Raw genomic sequence first — 26,808 nt, 5'->3', positions numbered from 1 at the left:
AGCTCACCAAGCCTCTCATTTGGTGCTTGATCAGGCAACGCCGAAGGAATTCCCGGTAACTACTCCGTAGCGTGGCGAGGAAGGCCAGGTGGCCTGCAAGACAGAGCGCCGATTAAACAGCCGGGAATTCTCCACCGTGCCGACTTCCCCTGGGGACTCTCGCGTCAAATGTAACCATCTGGACAGAGCTGCAAGGGTGCCCTCCCTAGTCGCATGGCTACCCTCGGCCGGTCGTTGCTGGGACAGAAAATTCTCCGAAACGGCGTGACTGCCACTAAGTATTAAGTCCATGTCGCAGAATTTCTGCGGTCGGGTTGATCAACCTCCTTGCTCATCCAACTGTCTGCTCTGTGCGACCATCGATCAACGTCGTTTCTCCTCGCAGTCGCTGCCATGGCCTCGTATGGATTGAAAGGGCCGCCCATGAGTCGCGAGGTGCCGGCGTTCGGCTCTAAGGATCGCGACCACCACGACCTGGTTCGCCTGGGGAAGAAGCCCGTATTAAAGGTGTGTGACATTATTGACATCCTATCTGCCATCGCGGAGTGATTTGCTGATAAGGCTGCGTGATGATCGATAGCGAACATTTGGGATTCTGTCCATCCTCGGCTTCAGCTGCACCATCCTTGCCACATGGGAGGGTCTTCTAGGGTAGGAACTCACACTGAATTGACAAAAGCGACGGGACTAACATACACGAGCAGGACCTTCACAATTCCTCTCCAGAAGTCGGTTCTTTCCAATTCATTCGATCGTGTCAGCCACTAACTCGGCACAGTGGCGGATCGGCTGGGGCAGTGTACTCTTACATTCTCGTTTGGGTTGGAACAGCATGCTGTTTCGTGATTATTGCAGAGATGGCGTCGATGTGGGTGTTTGATATGTCTTTCTTGGACCAATGCTGACGACATCCTAGGGCTCCTACGTCAGGTGGTCAATACCACTGGTGTGCAATGTTGGCCCCAGCACACATGATGAAATTCCTGAGTTACATGACTGGTGAGCTTTGATAATGCTCATAATCCCACACCAGATCTGACGGACCTACGCTCTAGGATGGCTTACTGTTATCGGCTGGCAGGCAGCCTTTGCCTCAGCATCGTATCTTTGCGGCACCGAGATCCAAGGGGTGGCCATCATGGCATATAGAAAATATAATCCAGAGGCATGGCACGGTACATTGATTCTTTGGGCTGCTGTGACATTGGCTCTGGGCATCAATCTCGCCGGGGGAAAGCTTCTGCCCCGACTGGAGACCTTAGTACTCGTCGTCCACATACTGGGGTTCTTCGGGGTGCTGATCCCTTTGACGTACATGGCCGACCACAATTCGGCAAGAGAAGTCTTCAAAGAGTTCTCCAACGGAGGGAACCTTCCAGCAGATGGCATATCATTCTTTGTGGGCATGACAGGCTGTGTTTTCTCCTTTGCCGGTGGTGATGCCGCTGTGCATGTAGGTATTCTAGGCTGACATCGATGTCGACTGTACTAACAGATGGCAGATGGCTGAGGAAGTCAGCAACGCGTCGATAGTCATTCCCAGGGCCATTCTCCTAAGCGTGCTCATTAACGGCACGCTAGGCTTCAGCATGCTGCTGGCCATGTTGTTCTGCATGGGGGACGTAGAGAGTGCACTACAGTCGGCCACGGGCTTCCCGTTCATGGAAATCTTCTACCAGGCCACGGATTCGGTCTCGGGGGCCGTTGGCATGTCGTCAATTCTCTTGATTATCGCCGTCTGTTCGGTAATCGGTATGCTGGCGGCCACTTCGCGGCAGTTCTGGTCCTTCGCCCGGGATCGTGGCATTCCTGGGTGGCGCATTTGGAGTCGGGTACGTGCTTGGTGACTCTGATGACCCCTATAAATGGCCTACTGACATGGATATGTTAGGTATCGACCAAAACGTGCCTTCCCACCTACTCGATTCTCTTGACTATGACAGTCTGCTCACTACTAGGTCTGATCAACATCGGCTCTGCAGTCGCGCTCAACGGCGTTCTCTCCATGGCTGTATCAGGCCTCTACCTTTCCTACCTTACCGTAGGATCTCTTCTGCTCTACCGTCGCTGTACAAACGCCATCGCCAGAATCAACGACTCGGCCGATGAGACCGTGAATGTGCCCGGAGCCAAGCTCGTCTGGGGCCCCTTCCATGTGCCGGGGATTCTGGGCGTGCTGATCAACGCTTTCGCAGTCATATATATGATCATCGTTGTCTTCTTTAGTTTCTGGCCGACCGAGATTCCTGTCAACAAGGAGAACATGAACTTTAGTGTGGTCGGAACCGTCGGTGTGGTCATTCTGGCTGTCCTCTACTACGTTCTGCGAGCAAGAAAGGTCTACCAGGGCCCGGTCATGGAGGTTGCTCTGACGTCGGCGTCGGGAGTCTGGAGCTCGAGGTGATGTCTTGAAAGGCATGACAGAGGGATGGACACATCACAAGAAAAAAAGTCCATTGAAGAGACATGTCAACGAATTCAAAAAATAGATTCACAAAAGTGGTAGGGTCTATCTAGCATCTTGACGGTCCTGCAGGTTAAGATTCGATCTCTTCTCGCCAGTTTAGTAGCGGCTGGACAGGTCTCATTCTATTGTAGTCCTGGCCCCTTCTAGAGGATGAGCGGTGACAAGACTACCTTCCAGCCCAAGGACGATGCCAACTGCAGCGGAGTCATAGCCCCCATCCGCTACCGCATGATGCACACGAACGACAATCCCAGATGCAAGAAGAATCCCCAACCGACCGCGGATGACGACGCCATGTGCGGGCTGAGCTGGAGATGCGGCGCGTTCACCGGCAAAAAGGGCATGGACTTTGAAGTAGTTGACCACGATAGCCAAGAAGTAGATCCTCAGACTCCTGTAACTCTATGGCGAGCTATGAAACAGGGGACGACTCATCGAGACAAGAAAGGCCCGGCCACTCTTGACTGCGGCCAAATGCCAAGGGCGAAGCTTTAGGTGGGGGCCAGCCTCGCGCTCGGTTCGCAAGGCGTTTTCATTCCAATCACTTATTATTAGTGACGGTCGCCTGGCGTCTTTTAATCCTCGTCCTTTCCTATTCGATGCCCACCGTTTCGGCAAGACCAACCTTCATATCATGGCGTGGTTATTTCCCGAGGACTTTGGGGAGGAGTATCGCCGCCAGACTCAGTTGCTTCGACTGGCCGCCCTGGCCTCGGGCTTTCTGGGCCTCATATTTCTGGTCGTGCACCATGCCACTCCTTACACGCTCCCGGTAGGCAGAACTCCCTGGGACTCACTGCACGCTGGAGAAGAAATGCTGATGCGTCGACACGCAGTACCTGCTCCCCGTCATCTGGTCCGTCGTTGACGGCACTGCTCTGGTCCGAGAGAAAAGCATCCACCCCCTGATTCGAGTCATCTGCGACTTCCTCTCTGCCATCTTTCTGGTCTTCGACATCCCCGTGATGTTTTTCATGGGTCTCATCTACATGAGCTTCCTGACTTTTGTCATGGGCGTGTTGTTCATGGCCGCCGTGTATGCCTTGCTCTCGTTACCGCCGCGGATCGTCCGCCACGCGTCCGTCAAGACTGACCGAACTGAACTGCAGGTGTACCCACGGTTTACTATCATTTCGAGCCGGCGTGGAGTTTTGGCGGCAATCGCGACTTCTCGGACGCGTCCAGTTGCCGGTCTAGGAATGAATTGCGATTCGTGGGCCTGGTACTTCCCAGGGGCCGTAGCAATACCGGGGGCAGATGAACAGGGTTTTCCTCACTGGCTGCGTCCTGCAACTTTTCGCATGGATACGGTGTCAAGATGCGATGTGATGTGCAACAGGCATGTACAATATACCAGAGTATTGCATCGTAGTCAACCCAATCCGGACATGACTCGAGCCACAGTAGAATGGTACAGTTCGGTCCAGCTCCGACATGGCGACCTTGTCAGTCGGAGAGGAGAAGTACTTTTCTTCTATGAACAGAAGAAAGGAACAGAAGGAGTGCTTGTGCAGTGCACATTGGCACTGCTGACTCAGCACTATGCGGGCCTCCCGATCGGGTTAGCGTCTTGTGCGGCCTGTGTTTGGTGCCTGAACTTACAAGTGTTCAGGTGGCCATCGCGCGCGACAACAGTCCACGAAAATAGTAACATAATCGATAACTTGGAAGCATGTCCAACAAAGACCAACCCATTAGGCTTAAGAATCTTATGTCTTCAGTGCCGGTGAGACTTTTTGTTGAATACTTTCACACATGTGGAAGATGCTGGGTATCAATCCTGCAAGAATATATATCATTTGATCGGACGGTTGTGAGGCGTAGGTAATACCACTTGCGAAAGTTACTCTCTCGATCGGGATTGAAGAAGTGGAAATCCTGGGGACCTAAACCGCTCGGCGAGTATAATAACAAACAGTGTGTAGTATTATCGTTGAATATTGAATGTCTATCTACAACTCCGCTCCCTCGAGCATACAACTATACATATTAAACCAGACATTAACCAACCCCCTCTAATCTACAAGTATACATAGCAGAAAGGTCCACCGGTCGTGTCCAGGAGCTCCCGAATAGTCCGGGGTGGCGCCAGCGTGGGCATGTCAACAACGGTGTCCAGCGTGGTGTCGTTGCCCGTTGGGTCGCCGAAGCCCGGCAGGATCGAGGGACCCTTGACCACGTACGTGCGGTTGCGAGGGTCCAAATTCTGCCAGGTCCAGAAGACACGGTCAATAGCAGAGTGGTGCAGGTAGAAGGCAGGGTCACCGGGAGAGGTGTAGAGATCCTGTGCGATGGTCAGTTTTCTTCGTCATTTCGGAGGCAAGAAACGAGGGCGAGGGAAAAACGTACACCACCCGGGTCACCACCAATGGTGTAGTGACCGCCACTGTGGATGCCAACGTAGCCGGTAGCAGCGTCGCCCTGCAGGCGGTTCTGGAAGGTCCAGATGTTGTCGTGGTCTAGGATCAGGTCGCTGATGATCTCCGTCGTGGTCCAGTTGGCCGAGTACTTGGAGATGTCGCGACGCAGACAGCGCGGGTTGTAGTCTAGACCGGTTCCGTTCTGGCCCTTCGTGACGTTCAGACTGGGGAGAACGGGGCCCAGGTTGACCGTGAAGCTGGTATTGTCAGCGTCGTCGGTCCATGAGCATTGCCGAACGAAGACAGGAAGACATACTTTTTGAACGGACCCTCTTTCACGCAGCCGCCACCGTTGGCGGGAGGCAGAGTCAGACCCTGGAGCACCTGGGGGCCGTTGTGAGGCACGTAGGCGCCGTCACCCGACATGCTGGTGTCGGAGCCATCGAAAATGGGCGAGTTCAGCGGGTCGGTGGCGTATTTGTTCCAGGCCCAGTAGGGTTGCGAGCCCTTGTAGCCACATTCATCCCGCAAGGCTTGCTCGTAGGCCCAGGTAAAGTACCGGTGCCAGGTGAGGAAGTTACCCTGATCCATATTAGCCAAGGGGACCGGACACCGACGAGAGGGGAAGAGAGCCCACCGTCATGTGAATGTACATGGTCTGGTTGATGTGCACGGCGACGAAGTCATCGAACCGCGTGCGAGCCCCCGGAGCAAACTCAGGATCGGACTGCGATGGCTTAGAGATGAGGCACTGCACCGCTTCAATGTACTTGCGACGCTCGTGCTTGCTCAACGAACCCCTGCAGAAAGGGCTGCATTAGCTCCGGCTCATAAAATCCCGGGGCCAGGGGGAGCGAAGAGACGAAATTTCCGGAAAGTTCTCACCATTCCTTGCGCACGGTGGCGGTCAGAGGCGTGCAGCTAAGACTGGCCTCTGGGTTGGAGAAGTGGTACGACACCTGGTTAACCAGGGCCTTGCCGGCCAGAAAGTCCCACTTGTCGATGAGCGAGGCAGTCGCTGGCGAGAGAGCCACCAGCGTAGAGGCGACGAGGGCGCTGAAACGCATACTGGGTCGGATCCTCCACGAGGATGAAACGCAACTGCAGGAAGGAAGACGAAAAAGGGAAAGCAAGGGGAGGGACGGGAAAAGGAACTGATCGCCAGACAAGAAAAGGAGGAAGGGGGAGGGAATGGAAACAAGTGGTTCGAGTCAGCTTTTATGAGAGCAGAGCTACTCCGGGCCCGACTACAAAAATAATGGCCATCGATCCGGCCTGGCCGTTGAGCAAACGACATTAACTAGTCCCTAATACTACTGACTGACTACTCTAGCTAGCACGAGGCGAAAGTCCCCACCCAATGGCGGAGGAACGGGAGATTTAGAGTCTAAGAGATACCAAGTTAATAAACGGACTGCAGGTGTGTAGCATTACGGAGTTGGTGCAACCGACAGAGAGCACCGTTAAGGCCGGCAGGCGAAGGCCAGGGCTACGGACGTCTAGCACTCTAGCGTCCACTGCGAGGGTCGGAATTCGGCAATATCTCCATGCGAAGCCCTAATTCTGGATTGTTCGGATCCTGTGGCACGCCGGCGGTGGTTAGTTTATCGCAAGCGACACTATGCAGCCTAATAGACCCAGACAGGCGAGCAGAGAGTGCCAGAACCCCGGGCCTCGGCGATGCAACTATCGCCTGACTCTTCCGGCGTGTCCATGCGTCTAGTTATAGAAAACGCTCCGTCGGATCGCGGTGCGATCCTGATCTGAATCGACATGAACTGGTGGAGGATGGAGAGCCCCCCTTATATCTGATGATCTGAACTTCCTCCCCAAAGGAAGGGGACGATCTGTCTTCTCTTCCCGACGATCAGCGCGGGAATTGGGGCCCTGTTGGTCACGGACATGATGGATCAGTCTACGGAGTATGATGCAGTAATGATATCCACGGCCGGAGGGAAAAACCACGCAGCCATGACTCGGCCGGTGGAGTCGACGCTGCCAGATCAATTGGATAAAAATATTATATTAATCGCAATATCGAAATGCACGAGAGTCACCCGCGTGCACGATTGGGGAAAAGATGCCCAGCCTCGAGGGTTACATTGCCAACATTCCTCCGAAACACCCACCAGTAGTTTGGGCGGATTGCCCTCCACTCTTAGGCCATTCGGCCCATTCCAGCCTCTTAGCACCAAGCAATCTCGGATGGGCACCGCACCACCGACGCTAATGTTCGACCCTGGATCGTCTGCGGATCCGATGGCCCCAAGGGCTGGCCGGCCAACAATAACAATTCGCGGACCGGGCCCACTGTTGCCACTAGGGTTGGGCTTGCCCGGGGCTAAATGTTTATTTCCCACTATAACACGTCTTCCCCGTCGCCAGTGGCTGCCTCCAGCGGCGGATAGCGCATTATTGGCCGCGGAACAGGGGGTGGGACCTCCTACAGACTCCTACTCCGTACCAGGGCCGCCTTCGCCTTCCGAGTCCACCCTGGGCCGCAACCTTCCAGCAAAGGTTGTTTGTACGGAGTCGCACGGTGATGTCCGATAGCCCGCCGTGATTCTCGTGGTCATGTCAGGCTCCAGACCCAGACTGCGAGTCTGGACTTGCCCCCGCTGGACGAGGTCGGGGACAGTCGGTGGCCTGTTCAGCGAGCCGGGTGATTGGCCTTGATTGCCCACCGAGATTAGTGAATGATTTTGCAATATCAAAGCCATCGGTCCCGCTCTTGGCTCTTGCAATGGCGCCTGCTACGGATGCAGGCCTAGATTAAGAGACCAGCCTTCATTTCCTTGTCCTGCCGAGGAATCCGTACACCCGAGTACGGAGTACACAATGTAAGTGCTTACCTGCCGGCACAGGCAAAGCCGACAATAAGAATGGGATCTGACCCCTGCTAGGCTGGGTTTCAGACGTGGATAGCACGCAAGCATCCCTGTACGCAGTAGCCTCTAATATTATCGTGACGGCATTTCGGCCGTGTTAGGTCTCGTGGCGGACCTTTCTGGATCACTGCTCATTCCCAATAACCTTCCATGCCTCGCTGCTAAGAATCCTGCGGGCCAGATCCAATCCTTGTTCGCCGAGACGGCACCATGGATGCGCCCACGAGTAATTCAAATCTTTTTCCGGATATCGCACGCCCACCGGAGTAAGGAACCTGGGAGAACTCCGTGTTTATTTCGCCTGAGTAGTCAGTCGCAGCAGTGTTTACGGAGTTGCCCTCCCCCCCTTAGACCTCCCTCGTATTGAGTTCATGCTAAACACAATATTATTGTTGAGCCATGGCGTAGTTAGTTTCCTCTGTCGCTTCCTTCATGGAACCTTTTATTTTCTTCTGCAGAAAGGTGGCATGATATATCACAATAAACCCGACCTCCCAAGCAGGATCCAGCCGTGAGCGATTGATTTCTTGCACGATGGCGACGATTGCCCTTGCGGCGCGCGAGACGCCCACCAAGGGCAGTCGAGCCCCCCATATCCTGGCCATTGTGGGTGCGCTGACCGGCCTGTCGGCATTGTTGGTCTTCCTGCGTTGCTACGTGCGCCTGTTCATCCTGCGCAAATTCCACCTGGAGGATGGGTTCATGATTGCATCCTTGGTGAGTTCATACGTATCCCTGCTCGCAATCTGGTCGATGTGTACAATCCCTAATTCCACGAAAAAGGCCTGCGCATTCGGTCTACTGGGCTGTTTCATTGGGGAGTCTCATCATGGCGTCGGTAGCTGGTCCGAGGATATCAGTGCGGCTGATTCGGAGAAGCTGGACGAGTACATGTTCTACCACGCCATCGTGATCGTGCTGGGCATCAGTTTAGTGAAGATCTCGATCGGGTTCTTCTTGCTGCGGTTCACTTCGCAGAACAAAATCCTGAAGTGGTTCATCATCGGCACTTTGAGTAAGTGATCTCCTTCGCGCTTGCTCTTCTCCCAACTGACCTGATAGTCTTCTTGGCTTTGTTCACCATTGCCTGTATTCTGGCACTGATCTTCCAATGCTGGCCCGTTGAGGCCGCATGGGACGTCGAGCTGAAGAAGACGGGAAAGTGTTACTCGATCGATACGTACCTGCGCATTGGACAGTTCAACAGCGGTATGCTCCGTTTCTATTGTATGCTTCTTCCAGAGACTGACTGTTCAGCCATCAACATCATCACCGACTTTATATTCGCCACACTGCCGGTGTTCATGTTCGCGCAGATTCAAGTCAACAAACGAACAAAGCTGTCGCTTATGGGTATTTTGAGTCTGGGATATTTGTATGCGATGCTCCTGTTATGACCCCTCCCTTGACTAACAATCCTCCAGCGCCTGTGCCGCGGGAATTGTCAAAACAGTCCTTCAAAGTCGAGTGTTCGGTGACGCTGAATCCTACCGGTACGTCTAATTGACTCTCACATTCAACTTGAGGGATCTCACTAAATCTTGGTATCGCAGTGAGAGTCAGTATCTCATTTGGAACTTGTATGTCTCCTCTTCGGTTACCTACCCTCATATTCCGTGTCTCTAACATAAACCCAAGTGTCGAGCTCGCCGTCGGGATCATCGCCGCCTCCTTCCCTACAATAAAGCCTCTCGTGAAATCCTTCATCGGTAGCACCATGAGCCTGACCAGCGGCCACCGCACCGGAAAACGCACTACCCACGGCTACGGATATCGCAACCAGGCCTCAGGCTACGCGATGCACTCAATGTCACGCAGCCGACCGGACCGAGAGGACCAGAAATATGCTGTCCAGATTGCATCGGTGGCCGACCGAGCATCAGGATCGAGCGAGGAAAATCTGACAAAAGCCAGTGGACCGTCGTTTCCGCCGCACATTATGCAGACGACGGAGGTGACCGTGCAGAGTGAGGAAGCCGATATGCCCAGCCGAATGGGACCCAGGTGGACGGTCGACGATCGAATATAAGCATCTCAGGGTATTGCGTGGCATGATGGAACTGTATGATAATCTTATAAGTCTAGATTGGCTAGGGAGGCGACGGAGTTGGTATTGTCACTGGGTTGCTTTTAGGGAATTCTGCTTATAGCCGGGGTCAGTGCACAGAGGTAGAATAGTACATACATAATTCATGTAGTGTCACACTCGCAAGGGACGTTTTACTGTTGAGCCCAGCAAATGTCATGAAAGCGCCATGCTTTACCTATAGCCGATCTGCCGGGAACCGGGTTCCGAGTCGCCATAGATATGAGACTTAAACAGAACCCCAAGATCGATGACACAGGAATCACCGGTGCAACTCAAAAATCATGCCTCTTTTGAACGTTGCCGTCGTAGGATACGGGTTCTCTGCTAAAACCTTTCATCTTCCCTTCATCCGCCACAACCCAGGCTTTCGCCTCCATGCCATCGTACAACGGACCCCTCGAAGCGACGATAATCCGGAGAAGGACTTCCCTGGCATTCGGGCGTACCGAGATGCCTACGATGCGATTCAGGATGAAGTGGTCGATGTCCTGGTGATCACATCCACCAACGACACCCATTTCCCCTTGAGCCGTGACGCTTTGGAGAGGGGAAAACACGGTGCAAATTCCCTCTCGCCCAAGAGTGCAACCACGTGGGACTAATAGAATATAGTGATCGTGGAAAAGCCGTTCACGGTTAGTTATGCAGAAGCCATAGAGCTGGTCGACCTTGCGGCGAAGAAGAACAAACAGCTTGCCGTCTACCACAGTGATTGATCCTGTTTCCTTCAGATTCCTCGGCATCAACACTAACACCTCGCATAGATAGACGATGGGACTCCGACTTTCTGACTGCGCGTAGCCTCCTTAACAGCGCCCAGCGGCCGCTGGGGCGCATCGTGCGCTTCCGATCCCATTTTGATTGTTCTCCAAACTCCCGCACAGCGACCGAGGCCAAGGGATGGAGACTGACGCCCGGTGTCCCAGGGGCTGGCATGTTGTTTGATCTGGGAAGCCACTTAATCGATCAGGCAGTGACGCTCTTTGGGATTCCGGCGAGTGTGACGGCCGTGTTGCTGGACGAGGCGAGTGGCAAAGGTGTTCAGGAGGAAGCTTTCATGGACGATGCCTTCATGATCATTCTTCAATACAAAGCAGGATTGACCGGTGAGCCGTCTTCCTGACACATCCGTGATTCCAGAGGCTTATCTTGCATCAGTTGAGTTGCACGCTACCCAATACTCGGTTAGTGATCGACAGAAACGTTTTGAGATTCTCGGAACACAGGGTCGCTGGATCAAATATGGGCTCGACTATCAGGAAGAACAGCTGCAAGCAGGGATTCTCCCGGGGAATGAGGACTACGGCGTCGAGAGACCGGAGAACCGTGGTAAGAACATATTCCATCCGGGGAGGAGTCTGATGTTCCCTCGGCATAGCTCGACATTGCTAACGTGGTACAGGTCTGCTGCAAGTAGTCCAGCCCGCGGGTGTGAGTACTTCGGAGTGGGAGACAGAAAAGGGGGGATATCATCATTTCTATCAGAATGTGCATGAAGCCATTACACGTGGCGCCGAGCTCGCCGTGCAGCCCAGGGATGCAGCTTTGGTGATGCATCTGATTGAACTATGTCGGCGGAGTGCCGTGCAGGGAAAAAAGGTAACGGTAGATCTGCAGCGAAAGGCTCTATAATCAAGATAAGATCATTAAAATGGAGAGGCCAGCCCAAAATACTCCCCAGCTCCGGTTGAATGTCCGAACATCGAATCCTCAGTTCGAGGCCCGGGCGAGAGTCGCGTTCCTCGGCTGGATCTGGAGGGCCCTGGTTGAATTGACGCCGTCGAAGGTTCCGTTAAAAGTCACGTTGAGCGTTACGTTGAACGTGCCCTGACTGACGTAGTTGAAATAGTTTGTATACCCCCAGCTGGCGCCCTCGATTGTCAACTTTGGGCTATCGTTGTTCACTGAGCCGTTCTTCACCAGCGATTGAGGCCACCCGATCGACAAGTCCCATGGGAATCGCAGCTATTTCCAGGCAATCGAATCCCTCTCGGAGAAAAGCTCGACAGGTCACCGTAGTCGTTGGTTGCACTTGCATTGAAGCTCACCTGCCCCCGAGCTTCGTCCGCCGATACATGCATCACCATGATGTCCGCAACGCGACGCTTGCATGCATCCCAATCTGTCCAGCCTGTAGTCGTGGAAAGCTTCACCAATTCGGGAGAAGCGGGACATAACCCGTCGCCCATGTCGATCTTCACGTTGGACCGACCGATCCTCTCGATTGGCTCGTTGGATTCCCATGCGTTGCGCGCAACTATGAACGGGTTTGTCGGGCCTTCGGGGTAGGGTGTCTCTGCACTAACCAGGCGTAGCCCAGAAGGCGCACCGCTTTGTCGATATGACATTGTGAGTTTCCGCGAAACACGAGGCTCATCGTAGCCTCGCCGTAGAGATAGGAGCCGTCGTATGTCATCACTTCCGCCCCGTCTGCCACTTGTGCTGGTGCTGAGTAGCAGTAGAAGTAGTAGGACGCAGAGGAGTGTTTGCAATGACATGGTTATTTGCCCAAGCTGTCCCCTTGATTAGACTATACGACCAACTGGAGCTCCTCGTGGAAGGGGAATATCTACATTCAATCCTGAGAGAATGGCAAGAATTGCCCTAGTCCAAGCGCGTCGTTTCATTCCAGTCCTCGTATTCCTCCCCGTGCCGACTTGGTATCTGATGCGCAATCAGTGTTACTGAGCTATTTTGTGGCAGCCGGGGCCCAAATTCGGCTCTTCGATGCGCTTCTGGGGCCGACCATCACGACTCGAGGCCCGTGGAAGAACCGACGGTGATCGTCTTCGTTTGTCTTCGGCGTCATCTTCTCGACCGTCGCGCCTGATTCACATGCCTCTTTTTCCGATTTTCCGATCATCTTGCCCATTATCCTTCTTCATATTCCATCTCCGCCGTTCCTGTGCCTTTTCTCTTCTTTGATTTCTTCGCAAGGAAGATCTTTTATATGTGAATTCTGGTGAAACTGGAGAAGCAAGTTTCTCTAGCATGATTCAACTTCAAGGCTTGTAAATCACCTCTTTACCCTGTTTTCTTGCGCGACTGTTGAGGAATAGATAGGTCACTTCCTGCGCTAAAGCCAGCAAGAGTCCCGATGCAACAAGCGCGATCATAATACTAAGACCTCGGACATAGCTATATCGCGATCGTTCTTGTTAGCTACCAGCATTTCAAGAGAGAGACAGACGATCCTCACTTTGGGGCATCATCAGCACGAAAGATCTGCGTTCCAGCCATAAGCCCGGCAATAGCGCTCATCACCCCTACCTTTCAATATTAGCCATTGCCCTGATTAACACAATTTACCTGGACAGGAATGACTCACACATGCTAACAGAAACCATGTTAGCATACTGTCAACAAGCATTCTTTTGTCAAGGGGGCCAGACGTAACTCACGCGATCGACACACTCCTCTCCCCAGCATCCGGACAATTGACCTGCACCCAGGTATTATGAATAGGGTGGTACCCTACCGCAAATGCATTAATCACCGTCCATAAGCCAAATTGATTCCATTTGCCGACAGAGGGGAGAGCAGATCGTGCGACAATCAATACGATCAGATAGCACGATATCGCCGTGATGACAACGATCCCCCGTCTGGCGGTCTTGTCGCTGAGCCAAGCGAAGAAGAAGACAAGAGGCAGCGTCATGAATGCGCCGACGGCACTGAGAGCATTCGCTTGGATACGGCTGAAGCCTAGAGCCCTTGTTGGCATCCAATGTTAGTTTGGATAGTCTGGATAATCTGGCGAAAAGGACTGGGAAAGAATACATCATGATCGACGGAGTATAGGTTGTGAGTGGGCTCCATGTTGAGAAGACGCAAGCAGTGGATATAAAGTGTGGCCAGCGCCGGTAGTTGAGTAGCGTCTTGAGGATGAGAGACGGGGGGAGGGTTTTTCGCCGAGTCCCTGCATTCTTGGGCATCCTCGCTGTGAGAACCTCCTTGTCCTGCTCCGAGAAGGCGATGAGACCGCGTCTGATGAAGACAGGCTTTGGTCTATCGGGACTGCGTGGGAGGAATACGATCAAGAGAATTGCGGATCCAATAGTCATCAAGCCCTCAACTGTCGAATGGTTAGTGTGTCTCTCAATAGTGAAATTTACAGAGTGTACCTAAAAAGATCCATTGCCAGCCCTTCAGACCATGCCTTCCATCGAGTCTAAGAATGCCGGCTCCCAATAATGGGGAGATCGCATTCCCACCAAACATCCCAAAGAATAGAATGGCCACTCTCTTCGCCAATTCCGGACCGATGTACCAGGTCGAGAGAGTGTAGACCGATCCAGGGATATAGCCAGCTTCCGCGAGACCGAGAAGGGCACGAATGACCAAGAAACCAGTTTTGTTCTTGAGAAATACCTGAAAGATGGCGATGATCCCAAATGCCAGCACCTGAACGGGCATCCATTTCTCAGGGCCAATCTAGATCATGTTAATTGGTTCCGAGTCCATCGTCGCCCTTGAACGTGAGAGTGTGGGCTGGGCTTACTCGCTGCAGTAGGACATTGGAGGGAATCTCCAGCACAATGATGCCCAGGAACATTAACTGATTTCCGAGATTGATGGTGTTCTGGTTCACCTTGATATCCTCGCCAAATCCTCCAGTTAGGGCGCTAGCAACGTTCATGCGATCCAGCTGGAATACGGTCATGCCTAAGAAAAGCAATGGCAGGACAGAGAGATCAATTCTAAGCGTGTCAGAGCCAAGGGAATCCAGAAAGCTATGTCAGAAGGGGAACTTACTTGCGTCGAGCATGACGCACATCCGTATTAGTCCATGTGTTGGTGGGAGACCTTGAGCCATCCCGATATTCCAGATCGCTTTTTGATTCAATTGTCGACATTTCAACAGACAAAACAGCACTCGGCTCTGAATATAACACTAATCTGTTGCATGAAAGAGAAAGAATGTAGAACTCCCAAATTGAAAGTCACTGGTGAAATCAGGTTTCCAGCTGGATAAAAGTACGCCAGCTAACTATACCCAGGAATGAGCCCGGGATTTGAAAGAATTCTCGCAAGGATTTCACAACACCATGGCTAGATGGCGTGATAGAAGCCTATACAGTGTACCCAATACTAGGGTAAGCAGTCATTCTTTCATATCAATTGCGCGCGGGATCCATCAAGCCTTCAGATGCCACGCGAGCGCCAATGAAAGCTATAGCTTCGCTTGCATATTGTCCTTCTTTGCACGACCGAGTTCTTCTTGAGCCACCTCGCTTACCCTCTTTCACATGTCAATTCTACGCTGATGACTGGCGGCAAACGTTTCGACCCATCTACGATCAAACAGTGGGAGCCGTCTCCCGGGCTGGCCTGAAGCTGGCGTTCCTGCCATCCTCCGAAGCGTTTCGAAGTCTTCCTCGAAGTCTGGGCTAACTAGTGTGAATGGCACGCCGTCGACCGTCTTCCGAATCCGATCCTTTTCCCATTTATGCTGCTCTTCTAACCCGGGCAGCGCAGCCCGACCGGCTAATACTCGAGCGGCCAGCACGGACTGCCATTCAAAGACCTTGAATGTGAAGCCAGCTGCAACCTGCACAATCAATTAACTTTCCCCTAGAAAGCTCAATTCAAAAGGTTAGCCATACCGCTCCGACGAACACCAATGTGGGATGCTGCTGATGAAAAATGTGGAGATATAGATCCGGGACGCGGTTGTTCCTCAGGGGAATTTGCGGTAGGAACGATAGGGGCCACGAGTACCCTATGCCCAATATGATATGGTCGACATTAGGAACGGACGTTCCATCTGCGAAGAGAACGGTCCGCTGGCCATCTTCACTAAATACCTTCTCAATAGGGGAATGGCGTTGAATTCTCGGGTGCTTGGATGCTTCGTCTCCAAAATAGCCGTTATACTTACCGCGCACGACGGCGTGGACCGGCGTTTGCGCAATACCGGCCAGGCTGAAAGCTGCATCCGCCGCGGATACCGAGGCTCCTATCGTTATGACTCTCTGGAATGGTCAGCCCGCCATTTATACCAAAGGTGACAGCATCCAACCTTGTCGCGGTACTTCTCGGGGTGTTGATATCCCTTTGTATGCTCCACGCTGCCAGGGTACCGCGTCGCAAACACTTTTAACCCAGGGATATCCGGGACATATGGAACACTGTAGTGACCTGATGCCACTACCAGGGCGTCGAATTCCTCTTATCGCCAGTAATCTTCGCTTGTCTCTTGAGCACTCCTTCTCAATGTTATTATCCAGCCTCTATCCCGCTTCTCAGCGCGTTCCACAGTTGTATTATACTCCACCCATTGTTGATATCCGTTGCGATCCAGAAGAGCTGCGATATACTTTTGAATCACGGTATGGTGTCGGAAAGGCGCGTCGGGCCCATGCAATTTGATCGATGCATCGCTGCGAACGGTAGGAATGGGCTCCTACGAGAAGGACATAATTCAGGCATCGATGTTGGCTTTGAGGATTGGATAAAGTGGAGTCTCGGTGAACCGATGCTGGGAGGATTGAGGAACTGATCGGGGGAGCGCATCTGGGACATCCAGAGGCCGGCCTGCTGTGCGGGCTGCCCGGGAATCAAAGTCGGTCAAAGGAGGAGGTTTTTCATCGTCGTAGATCATAGGTTCACTCGTCGTCAGTTCATATTGCTGGGGAGAAGACGGATCGCACTCTTACCAACAGCCACGAGGTTTTTCTCTGCGCTCAAACACGCGAATGACATCAAAGGCCCTCTCTTGGGCAAAGACATCTACCACAATTGCGCCCGCAGGACCGGTGCCGACAATGGCAATTTTCTTGACTTCACCAGGACCAGTCATCACGATAGCACGAGGGAGCATTCGGCAAGTAGGTACCGACCCTGCAGTCGGTGCCATCTTTGCCTCGTTCTTATAGTTAGCGCTACGCCGTGCCGACGTGAAGCCAATGCTTGGGAGCCCCCACTCGAAGGAACAAGCAGCCCACATGATTTGCGATTGCGCGATGGGAACAATGCATTGCGTTGTCGAGAACCCCGATCGAAGCAGATCCCGGATGTCAGGATCACCGGTCCATGCTGGAAAGAAATGTCCGTCTGTAGATACACTAGTTACTCCGTACATAGATGTCAGCACTTGCACTCTAGTGGTTCCTATGCCAACCGGTGAGCTGCATAACCTGAACAACTACATACTACGATCCCATGATCTTTAAGGCCAAGTTCATGTCTTTTTCACCTGCATCAAGATCTCCGGCATCGAATGTTACTCAGCACCGATCTGCCATTCGGTTTGGGAAGTACCACGCTTCCACGAGTCCCTGGGTTGCCTCCAAAGTAAATGCAACGACAAGATTGGGAAAACAGAGGAAACAAGGTCCCAAAAACTAAACTGCAAAAGCGCGTGAGATAAAATCAAACCTCCTCAGCCTCATCTTTGATTTAGATCTTCAAGGGCTTTTCCTCCATCTCAGTCTCGCTATCATATTCCTCAACCGCCTTGTCTTTGCCCTTGTCCGTATTCTTCTTGGTAGGGGTCTTAGGGGTTGAGGCAGCCTTGCGCTTGCGAGGAGTCGAGCTCGGAGTGGTCTTTGGGGTGGTGGATAGATCGACGGATTCAGCTTTGTGACGAAGGCGAACGATGCGGTTTCCGATTGCGCACGGAGTGCAGTCTGTCTAGATTAGCCGTTTCGATATTCCAGCGACAGGAAGAGTAGTACATACCAGGGCCCATGTAGGCGGCCAAAGCCTCGTAATCAAGTTTCATCTTGAGACCCTTGAGCTGAGCCAAGACTCCAAGAAAGAGCTGTATTGTATCGGATTCTAAATCAGTTAAAGCTCTAGAATGGAAGTAGATGAGAGAATGGACCTTTGCATCAGTTTCAGAATTCCAGTTTATAGGCATTCTGAGAGACAGTTGATAGGTTTGTTGTCAATGTCAGATGAGGTTTTGAGTTGATAGTGATCAGTTATGAGCTTTGGGTGATGGAACACTGGGAGAGGCGAGGACAGGCGATAGGCAAGTGAAAGGTAAAAGAGGTGGAAAGAAGGAAGGAAATTGCTGGTGCTGAGAGTGAATGACTGTGGCTGCTGGCGTTACGCGAGTCACTCGTTGCGTGGACAATCTCGTTGCATATACAAACACAGTGGAGGAATCCTTTTCCCCAACTTGTCCATTATGTCTTTCTCGCTCCTGGGAACATCAAAGTGAACATATCATCATCTCTCCATTCTCCCAGTCCTCATGGTAATCCACTCAATTACCTCCTGCAAACTTTGGTAGCGCTCTCAACGCCATCTGCATCCGCCCATCCTGCATAGTAGTTGCTGTTTGTACGACGGTTTCTCTTCCCATGCCATTCAGACATGCATTTAGCAGGAGTAGAATATACAATTAGCCCCGGTCAGAATGGCTCAACTGAGATACTGGTTTCGGTTTCAATCCAGTCCGGAGGGTATTGCCTGCCTTTCTCCCTCGTCAGCCCCCGTCAGTTGCGCCAGCAGCTCCCTGGGCTTACTCGTGACTCCATTGCATGTGGATACTGTACTTCAATGCTTTCAACGGGTATCCGTCACCATCATCTTCGCCTATTATTGATCTATTCTAGCTGAGGCCTTTCTCTCATCGAGATAGGGGTGATGAAGGACTTTCATTGGATTATTTCCTCCCACGCTGCATCTGTCTCTGGTGATGGTGCCCCCAATGCTACGCTATCAATATCGTCCAGAACCGTAGCCTCCCGGGCGATGTGGTCATTCGGGATCAGCAATGTGAGCATCAGCTGCTGCTAGGCGAGAACAGAAAGATTGCCGCCGCTAAGTTGAAGAACACCAAAGATGAATGTATTCACAGCGCTCTCCCGTTGCGTTAAAGAGACTGCCTTTGATATGTGAACCCAGAGCCTGCGTGCCACTCGATACCACAAGAAACAGAGCTCGAATTCGCTTCGTCATCCTGGTCCAGGCGAGAATATCTGGGGACCTCCTTCGAGCTCATCTTGCCTCTATGTCGAAATGGATATCAACGAGTCCGATCGGTTTTTTTCCATCGTCAACGCAACAATTCCTATAACAGAGCCCTACTTTTCTGAACCTCGGCGCTTCTTGTTTTGGTGCTATGAGAACTCGGGTCGTGATGACCGCAGTATGAGAAAAAGACCCGCGCTAAAAGGCATCATGTCGTCACGCGGTCCAAAGTACAAAACCCAAAAAACTTTCCGTTGGCAAATTCCATGGCTCGCTAGATCAGGCTCTTTACGAGATGAGAGACTGTTTACTCACCTAGACATAGATCATCCGCGTGTGCCATGGTATTACCCAGCCTTTTTCAGGTGCATGCGTAGTCGTCGTATAATTCTAGGCCAGAGAGTTACAAGTACATATCCTGCTCTACATCTCAGTGATGGCGTGATCTCTGAAGGCTTATGTATTTATATCTCGTTTTCGGTCAACACTGCTGATATCTCTTGAAGCAATCCCCACACACTCAGTCCTACCTCAGTTGTCAAGTCCTCCTCCAACGTTAGTTCAAGAAAATTCCGAGCTCTATCACGATGTATTTCCGAGATATTATTGCTCTGACAGCTCTTTTGCTGATCGGTGGCTCTGCGATGCCTCTAAACAGCAGTAAAGGTCTGTGCCATGCTGCCCCAATAACCCTGGGTGCTGGATCCGTAATACAGGGACTTATGCCCGTGCACTTAGACTTGTTGGCTAACAACTAGCTCTTATAGAGCTTGTCAAAATTCGCGACCACAGAAACACCAGTGTTATTCATACTGCAGGTTTTGAAGCGCGGAATGTGAGCAGTCTGGTCTATCGAGGACTGGTTACTGCGCCTTAGAAACGCAACGAGAATCTTGAAAGCGACCAAGACTATCGAGGCTTGATGATTAAGCTCGAGTGCTGGTTTCTGTACCCATTTGTTGGCCAGATAGACAATCAATAGGCATCTTGAGGCTGATAATAAACTGAGGACATGCACCGTTGGCAGACATTGGTATCGATGATCAAATGAGCACAAGTGGCTGGGGTCAGGCGAATGGTCATAGAATTCCACGCAGTAGGATATTCAATGGAAGCACTCGCTTATCTTGGCTTTTCTCTCTTTCTCATACCTATGGAGCTCATGTACAGACCATTAGACGTGATCCGTGTCAAGCTATAACCCATGAAGCTGGAATGGAAACGTGTCAGCAGTACAGAAATGATGCCTGATCTTGCAGGCCACGCGACGATTACATAGTCACGTGCAAAAATATGGTGCCTCAGGCAGGCAGGCAGCAGCCCCACGCGTCTCCCGCGAAGAGCAACGCCGACCGTGACTTCAACCTCGATACGAGTTCCCCATCTCCCTCAATCTTTGATTGCTTAACGGCGTAGAGGTCCTCCTACCATGAACTTTTCTCCGTGCCGCCCGCCAAAATCCTGTCTTCGATGCCGAGGTATGTCTGCTGGAAAGTCCCATAAATGAGCCCTAATTGACGACAACTACCTAGACCACCACCTTTGATGTGAGAGCAACGGCTCAACGGCAAATGCGATATCCAACCATTCTGAATTGACTCAAAAGGTGACGGTGCAAGCCCCTGTGATACGCTGCAAAGTAAAAGCGAGGTGTGAGCCGACTACATCGACGTTTCGATTTCGACCAGCGCCTCGCCATAAGCGAACGTACGAGTTTTCGCCGGGTCAGCAATGGGTCAACTCGAAAGCTTCTGGTAAGTGCCTGTGGCTTACTAGTTGTAATAAAGGCTAGTGGTGACCATAGAAGGCCGTCTTGCGTACGTTGACATGACGCCTGGGCTGCAACAGAAGCAGACGCAGAAACAGAAGCGCGATGGCCCACAAATTGACTGTCAGAGCTGGTCCTCCTTGTCTAGAGATGGCCCAGGACACGAAACCAGGAATGAGATCTTCGATTCCATGTCGTGTCAAAGCGCCGAAGCCCAAACTGGGGTCCGCCAAGAACCAGACCACGCGAGGAATAAATCACGAGATGGAAATCCGACGCCGAGAAACAGGCAGCCCCCCGACACCATGCCTTCTGGAGCACTGTCATTTCCTCGCGATCGGATGTCAAAGACTCCATTATATGGCGTGTCGGCGGGTAACTCTGAAGATTCGTATCTCTCCCTGGAGGAAGCCTGTCTCCGCCACTTTGCTGAGAATCTCCCGCCTTGGGTATTGCCGCCATAAACTACACCGTTCGGATTGGGCTGATACAATGAGTTTGATACAAGTGACAGAGACCGTCATTTTGCTCTCTTCGTTCCCGAGCGGGCCATGCATTGTCCCGTTCTGCGATTTGCCGTGTTTACAGCCTCGGCAGGTCATTTGACTCGACTTGCGTGCTGTAGAGGACAAGCTACCGGGAAGATTAGCTTCAATGGGATCCTAATGCCAGCTCTGACGCCAGACGCCGCGATTCGGTACCACGTTATTTGCATCTCACATTGGATTGAAATATCCAAGGACCCGGCGGAAGAGTACAACGAAGACGTATTGACCGCTGCTACGATACTTCGCTTGTACGAACAAATAGATGGTAGGCTTGCAATCTCTTTCCTGTGAAGAGGACGTCCATGGTAATGCAGAGCTGAAAGACCCCATGATCGGTAACTCCGACACATACCTGAATGCTATCCAGTTTATTGTAAACACTTTGTAAACGCTCAGCAGAACGAATCCTTCTACGCCTATCAACGATTCAGGGATCTCTCCGAGACCCCGATGGTCGTGCTATGCCGTCCACATCCCTACGCCACTCGGCCTGTCTGAGTATCCTTCGGCAAGAAATCTGGAACGCGTTTCTCAATCGCCGTCCATTCCGTTCCCCGGTTTCGAATGACTATGAAATCGCTGATCTGGCCAATGACTTCATCTGGACCAATCGAGTTATGGTTTGGGTTGCCGACCTTCTAATCTTCTGCTTTGGCAAGTATCCCTTGATGGGCTTTGAAGAACGCATGGAGCGGTGGACTATCCTGAAGTCCGTTGAACAGAGATGGGACATGTCCAAGCCACCCGCCTTCAAGCCAATCTTCTACTGTGACCGCGATGCTTCCAGCGGAAAGCAGTTCCCGGACACCTGGCACATGAATGCATGCCAGGTAGCTGGTGCGCAGCATGTGGAGCTAGGGCGCATCTTGCTGGCTACGTCAGACCCGCGACAGTCCTCCGCCTTCGGGATCAGCGCCGTCTCCAGGGCCTATGGTCCAGCAGCGGAACTTCGCTCGATTACGCGGCGGCTATGTGGTTTAGCCGTATCTAACGGGAAGTGTCCGGCGGCTTCTGTCACGGCAATGGTAGGAATCTCCATCTGTGGGGAATATTTTACAGACCTCCAGGAGCAGCAAGCAATTGTCCGGTTATTGAATGAGCTCGAGTATGACCATGCATGGCCGACGGCAGGAACTGTCGGGGACATCTACGGAAACGGAACCAAATGCATCAAAAACCTGAAGTACGTCGTCTTAGGCGGGACTCACACCCACCTCTTTGACCTGGTGGGTCGGAGCGAGCATTCTCTCAAACACAAAACCCTGTCCGCTGCATTCGCCATCAAAAATCTCGAGCGATGGGAGTTTGAAGTTGCTCACACTGCCGGTCGACTCTTGCATGCGCTTAACAATCATTGCGCCGACCCTCTCCCCGCTGGCCAGGCGATCGCCAACCCTGAAGATTGATGTTAGGTTTTGGGAAATGGATTAACTTGTTTACGATCGAGGCGATCGACAGCATCGCTCTTTCGGCCAACATGGATCTACTTAATAAAGGAACGGACGAGGTCACGGCGCAGCGCCTAGACGGCACGATTTGCAAAGCCCGATACCGCCAGCCCCAGAATCAATCGGCATTGGGCCAAGCTAAATTTGTGTGGGACTATCAGCACTACCCGTGGCTGGTCAAACTGTCCAAGCTGAGTCCCAAATGGCGCAGGGTCTGGCTCAAGGCGCGGCCTTGGGATGACGTCATTTACCATCAGGCGGCCACTCGCTTCCAGCGATATCTCAACGGGGAGGAACTGGAAGATTTCTACTCGAGCCTCATGGAAGACAAGCAAAAGAAGCCCAGCAACTTGGAATGGGGCAAAAACGTGGCCGAGGTTAGCGCCATCATCAATGCCGGAGCCGATACAACTGCGATCGCCCTCACGCAAGTACTGGAGCTGCTGCTACAAAACCCACAACATCTTCAGACGCTACAAGAGGAGGTCGACGCTGTTCTCGATGGGGACGAAGTTGTCGCAGCGCATGACAGTCAAAAACCTTCCCTTCCTCCGAGCCTGCCTCGACGAAGCTCTTCGGATCCTGCCGCCCACGTCGGCTGGCCTACCGCGACGTACGCCCCCCGAAGGCGCTCAGATCATGGATGAATGGATTCCTGGGGATACGAGTGTTTCCACGACTACCTACGCAACCCACCGCGAGCCCAAGATCTTCCCTGATCCCGAGAACTATCGACCCGAGCGATGGCTCAATGTCGAGGCTCGGAAGCGCATGGAGCCCTATTTCATTCCCTTCTCAGCGGGTGCTCGCGGGTGCATTGGGCGCAATATTTCCTATCTAGAACAGGCAATGGTGCTGGCTTCGTTAGTCCATCGGTATGAGTTTGCGCTTCCTTCTCCGGAGTGGGAACTAGCTCGCCACGAGGCTTTCAATTTGATTGTTGGGGAAATGCCGGTTACGATTTGGCGGCGCCAGATGGGGGCTACCTGAAAAACAGGCTGGTGAATCTTGGGTTTATCGCGTCTTAATCATACCAACAATAACTATCTGACTTCTTTGTCCTGGATCATGTTCCCATATTGGCTCCAAAGTACTTCTGTAGAACTGTTTGCCGTAGGATGTCGATATATATTTGCACTCTCTACACTGCACCCGCATTGATTTGGACGGAGTAGAAATGCAAGGAGCGACGAGTGATTGGAAATATCGAGAGTATCAGTGTAGTAATGTGATTGCCACCGTTCCTGCCTGTCTCATGCCTAATGAGGTGATGTGCCTAAGGTATGTCGAAAGAGCAGCATAACAAGCAAAACCTGCATAAAGTGATGAGTCATTATGCATGCTTAGCGACCGGCCAGATGGGGCAAGTTGCCCCATCTGGCATTACCCAAACAGGACAAAACGCTCCGGTCGGCGAGCCAATCATGTGACGCGTGGCCTGCCTTCTCCTTCCACTTCCCATTTTCACGTTCAATCAGTCTCCAATCTTCCATCGTCCTTCTTCAACTTTCCAATGCCAGATCTACGACACCTGCCAATCTATGCCGGTCCAGAAGCTGTCGACGGCTAGTGATCGAAATGCGGGGAATACCGATGCTGATGTTGAAACTCAGGCACCCATTCAAGGACCTTATAAGTATGAATTGTTTGGAACGCAATTGGCTTCTTCAACTTCCTGGCAAGATAGAACCAACCGATGACGCGCTCAACTGGTATCGGGCAACCCAATGATCAGGCTTTTGCGGCCCATGAACAGTATGCCGGCGACCATGCGCTGGCTGTTTGTTTTGACAGCTCCGGTGCGATATGACGCTAGGCAGCTACGCGATATTACCAAGTCACCGTACGTGTTTGGAGCGGCTCTGCTGGCTTCGTTTGGAGACTTCTCATTTGGTTATGGTGTGTACGACACGTCCCGGTGCCGTGAGTGATTTGTTAACCTGCCGGCTTTCTCATCACCTAGATCAAGGCGTCATATCGATCATTCTGGTTATAACCCAATTCCGGGAATACTACCCCCAGACTCATCCAGATAGTCCAGGGTACGGCTTTCACGTTGGTTTTATGACCGCAATGCTCGAGCTGGGGGCTTTCGTCCGCTGCCGTTTCTTCCCGTCTGTCGCGGATCGCATATCCCGGAAACGGGGCCTGACGGTCGCCACCGTATTCTTCGTGGTGGGTGCGATCATCCAGACAGCGGCACTGAATTATGATGCCCTGGTTGCGGGACGGTTTATTAGAGGAATCGGCGTGGGTACTCTTGCCATGGGAGCTCCTCTGTACATCTCAGAAATTGCACCTCCAGCTTGGCGAGGATCCCTTCTTGTCCTGGAGTCTATCAGTATTGTAGCGGGGGCCGTTGTGGCATATTGGATAACCTATGGAACCCGGTACATACTCACTTATAGCATATGAAATCCGGGCTCTATAATACTTACCTAACTATTTTTAGATCAATCCCTTCCGACTGGGCTTTTCCACTGCCATTCCTGCTACAGATCCTCCCAGCCCTGGTCGTAGGCTGCGCAATCCACTTCTTTCCGTTTTAGCCGCGATGGCTGGCTACGAAGGACACCAAGAAGGACAGTCTTATGTCACTGGCTCGGCTGCGCCAGCGTCCTGCTCTTGATGAACAGGACCAACGTGAATGGAAGGGCATCCTGTCAGAGGTGCGATTTCAGAAGGAGGTACTCCTGCTGGAGTGTCCAGACTTTACATCTAGGCCATTAATCGCCGCTATCCGACAGTGAATCGGGCTCTTTCGACCGAAATACTTCCGCCGTACCCTGATAGCGTTAGCCATTCCCTTTTCCCAGCAGGTATGTTGACTCTCTAAAAAGAAAAAAAAAAAACAAACCCCTACTACCGATTGACTTTACCGCAGGTTTTCAGGGATGAATGCATTTGTTTACTATGCACCCAGCACCCACATTCTTCGAAGACTTGGGTCAGAGTAGCGGCATGTCACTCATCTTGTCGGGCATAGTAAATGTTTGTCAACTGATCGGGGAAATTCCAATTCTCATGTTTCTGGACTGCATTGGCCGAAGAAGGCTGGCAGTCCTGGGAGGGGTGATTATGGCCATTCCACATCTTGTGATGGCAGGACTGATGGGCAGGTTCAGTGATGACTGGTCGTCCCATCAGACTGTCGGTTGGTTTTGTGTGGGATTAATCTGTATGCACCCTGTGAAAGAAATTCACTACCACGGCTCGCTGACAAAATGCCAGACTGGTATGTCCTATCTTATTCCATGTCTTATGGGCCGCTTGCTTGGGTCCTGCCAGCCGAGGTTTTCCCGAGCTCAAAGCGTGCGAAGGAGGTCGGAGCTGCGACGGCAATGATTTGGCTGCCCAACTTCATAATCGGGGTTGTCGTCCCCGAGATGCTCATCAAACCTGGCTGGGGCACCTATCCCTTTTTTGAGATGTTCTGCCTTGGAACAGCTGTATTTTCGTATATCCTTCTCCCAATCAGTCACTGGAGCAAGTGGCTGAGCTCTTTGGCGACAACATGTACGGGGCCGAGCGTGACCTGCATTGTAGGATAGCGAGAGAGGTGTTACATGATCCGACAGACAATGACATGCTCACATCCGGCAAGTCGACCTGGAGTGTGATTGGAGATTACGTTCAGGTCTGTGACTAGCATAGAAACATCCTAGAACAGAGGATCCTAGAACAGAGGGCGCCGTGCTACAGTAGGCACCACCTCCCTGTCTTGGAACTATCTATCCTCTCTCACAGTTCTGACAGCCAATACAATCATCACAATGACCATGTCTGCACTGTTCGAGTTTTTCCGCCGCCAAATCGATTGATTTGTCAGTCTTCCTTCGCTTGTCGATCACTATGCTCGGACGGGCTGTCTTCAGGACAACCCCTCTTTAGAACTGCCGAGTTCTCTGTCCGGTTGCAAACTGACTCATGGATGTTCGACCGGGAAGTCCGAAGGGGGCTGAGGTGGAGAAACATTTCTTGTCTCCCCTGTTGAGCTTCTGGCATCTTGATTGATTGACAAGCCCATCTTGTACAAGCAGCGTGTGGGCCAAGCCCATGGCATTATACGCTATTCAAGAATGCGAGTGTCACCTGCTTTGTGTGAGCAGCATGATTCGAGACGAGTCAAGCGGTGACTGATACATCTGGAATTGCTTCACCGGCGATCTTACCAAGGCTTGAAGCGGGGTTCTTGAGCTACATGGAGCCATTTACTGCGCAGACTCCGGAGTACTTCTCAGATGGTGTTTGCCGACATCTCCCCTTTCCCCGGACTGGTGTGTGTGGGGTTTTGCGGAGTGCCGGTGATGAGAAG

The 26,808-nt window shown here is 52.2% G+C and overlaps 12 protein-coding genes across 13 annotated transcripts; 7 read left to right on the top strand and 5 right to left on the bottom strand.

Moving 5' to 3' along the window:
* Positions 1-169: 169 nt before the first annotated feature.
* On the top strand, positions 170-2,404 carry LDX57_002821 (putative GABA permease; the record flags this gene model as incomplete). The annotated part of the gene is made up of 8 exons (XM_046084468.1): positions 170-507; positions 581-651; positions 705-728; positions 779-868; positions 917-999; positions 1,056-1,453; positions 1,503-1,832; positions 1,892-2,404. The coding sequence occupies exons 1-8, from the start codon at positions 394-396 to the stop codon at positions 2,402-2,404; spliced, it is 1,623 nt and encodes a 540-aa protein (XP_045940431.1). The 5' UTR covers positions 170-393.
* Positions 2,405-2,617: 213 nt separating this feature from the next.
* LDX57_002820 (uncharacterized protein) lies at positions 2,618-2,962 on the top strand (the record flags this gene model as incomplete). The annotated part of the gene is made up of 1 exon (XM_046084467.1): positions 2,618-2,962. One exon carries the CDS (start codon positions 2,618-2,620, stop codon positions 2,960-2,962), a length of 345 nt encoding a protein of 114 aa, XP_045940430.1.
* A 139-nt stretch (positions 2,963-3,101) lies between these two features.
* On the top strand, positions 3,102-3,664 carry LDX57_002819 (uncharacterized protein; the record flags this gene model as incomplete). Its single annotated transcript, XM_046084466.1, has 3 exons — positions 3,102-3,239; positions 3,304-3,503; positions 3,577-3,664. The coding sequence occupies 3 exons, from the start codon at positions 3,102-3,104 to the stop codon at positions 3,662-3,664; spliced, it is 426 nt and encodes a 141-aa protein (XP_045940429.1).
* A 564-nt stretch (positions 3,665-4,228) lies between these two features.
* On the bottom strand, positions 4,229-6,269 carry LDX57_002818 (tyrosinase family protein). Its single transcript, XM_046084465.1, has 5 exons — positions 5,713-6,269; positions 5,465-5,627; positions 5,144-5,409; positions 4,817-5,084; positions 4,229-4,751 (listed from the first exon to the last, which is right to left on the bottom strand). Exons 1-5 carry the CDS (start codon positions 5,892-5,894, stop codon positions 4,488-4,490), a joined length of 1,143 nt encoding a protein of 380 aa, XP_045940428.1. The 5' UTR covers positions 5,895-6,269; the 3' UTR covers positions 4,229-4,487.
* Positions 6,270-8,087: 1,818 nt separating this feature from the next.
* LDX57_002817 (uncharacterized protein) lies at positions 8,088-9,932 on the top strand. 2 transcript variants are annotated; one of them, XM_046084463.1, is made up of 7 exons: positions 8,088-8,432; positions 8,499-8,730; positions 8,778-8,924; positions 8,973-9,090; positions 9,140-9,208; positions 9,269-9,295; positions 9,354-9,932. In XM_046084463.1, exons 1-7 carry the CDS (start codon positions 8,250-8,252, stop codon positions 9,742-9,744), a joined length of 1,167 nt encoding a protein of 388 aa, XP_045940426.1. In that variant the 5' UTR covers positions 8,088-8,249; the 3' UTR covers positions 9,745-9,932. The 2 variants fall into 2 exon arrangements, with proteins under 2 accessions (XP_045940426.1, XP_045940427.1); XM_046084464.1 differs by lacking the exon at positions 8,088-8,432 and having other exon boundaries at positions 8,434-8,730; positions 8,778-9,295.
* Positions 9,933-10,085: 153 nt separating this feature from the next.
* Positions 10,086-11,436, top strand: LDX57_002816 (uncharacterized protein; the record flags this gene model as incomplete). The annotated part of the gene is made up of 5 exons (XM_046084462.1): positions 10,086-10,362; positions 10,417-10,512; positions 10,569-10,910; positions 10,963-11,133; positions 11,207-11,436. The coding sequence occupies 5 exons, from the start codon at positions 10,086-10,088 to the stop codon at positions 11,434-11,436; spliced, it is 1,116 nt and encodes a 371-aa protein (XP_045940425.1).
* A 78-nt stretch (positions 11,437-11,514) lies between these two features.
* On the bottom strand, positions 11,515-12,152 carry LDX57_002815 (uncharacterized protein; the record flags this gene model as incomplete). The annotated part of the gene is made up of 2 exons (XM_046084461.1): positions 11,515-11,769; positions 11,853-12,152. The coding sequence occupies 2 exons, from the start codon at positions 12,150-12,152 to the stop codon at positions 11,515-11,517; spliced, it is 555 nt and encodes a 184-aa protein (XP_045940424.1).
* A 957-nt stretch (positions 12,153-13,109) lies between these two features.
* On the bottom strand, positions 13,110-14,660 carry LDX57_002814 (uncharacterized protein; the record flags this gene model as incomplete). The annotated part of the gene is made up of 6 exons (XM_046084460.1): positions 13,110-13,137; positions 13,206-13,517; positions 13,585-13,879; positions 13,929-14,238; positions 14,306-14,504; positions 14,560-14,660. The coding sequence occupies 6 exons, from the start codon at positions 14,658-14,660 to the stop codon at positions 13,110-13,112; spliced, it is 1,245 nt and encodes a 414-aa protein (XP_045940423.1).
* A 389-nt stretch (positions 14,661-15,049) lies between these two features.
* On the bottom strand, positions 15,050-16,606 carry LDX57_002813 (uncharacterized protein; the record flags this gene model as incomplete). Its single annotated transcript, XM_046084459.1, has 4 exons — positions 15,050-15,355; positions 15,411-15,779; positions 15,827-15,875; positions 16,464-16,606. The coding sequence occupies 4 exons, from the start codon at positions 16,604-16,606 to the stop codon at positions 15,050-15,052; spliced, it is 867 nt and encodes a 288-aa protein (XP_045940422.1).
* A 599-nt stretch (positions 16,607-17,205) lies between these two features.
* Positions 17,206-17,530, bottom strand: LDX57_002812 (uncharacterized protein; the record flags this gene model as incomplete). The annotated part of the gene is made up of 2 exons (XM_046084458.1): positions 17,206-17,435; positions 17,488-17,530. The coding sequence occupies 2 exons, from the start codon at positions 17,528-17,530 to the stop codon at positions 17,206-17,208; spliced, it is 273 nt and encodes a 90-aa protein (XP_045940421.1).
* Positions 17,531-21,359: 3,829 nt separating this feature from the next.
* Positions 21,360-22,451, top strand: LDX57_002811 (uncharacterized protein; the record flags this gene model as incomplete). Its single annotated transcript, XM_046084457.1, has 2 exons — positions 21,360-21,418; positions 21,477-22,451. Coding segments are annotated over 2 exons (1,034 nt in total), but the record flags the coding sequence as incomplete, so codon positions are not given.
* A 71-nt stretch (positions 22,452-22,522) lies between these two features.
* Positions 22,523-23,483, top strand: LDX57_002810 (uncharacterized protein; the record flags this gene model as incomplete). The annotated part of the gene is made up of 2 exons (XM_046084456.1): positions 22,523-22,870; positions 22,926-23,483. The coding sequence occupies 2 exons, from the start codon at positions 22,523-22,525 to the stop codon at positions 23,481-23,483; spliced, it is 906 nt and encodes a 301-aa protein (XP_045940419.1).
* Positions 23,484-26,808: the final 3,325 nt, after the last annotated feature.

Source organism: Aspergillus melleus, assembly GCF_016097325.1.
Source record: "Aspergillus melleus strain CBS 546.65 chromosome Unknown contig1, whole genome shotgun sequence".
Lineage (NCBI taxonomy): Eukaryota > Fungi > Ascomycota > Eurotiomycetes > Eurotiales > Aspergillaceae > Aspergillus > Aspergillus melleus.
This window is presented reverse-complemented; position numbering and strand designations above follow the sequence as displayed.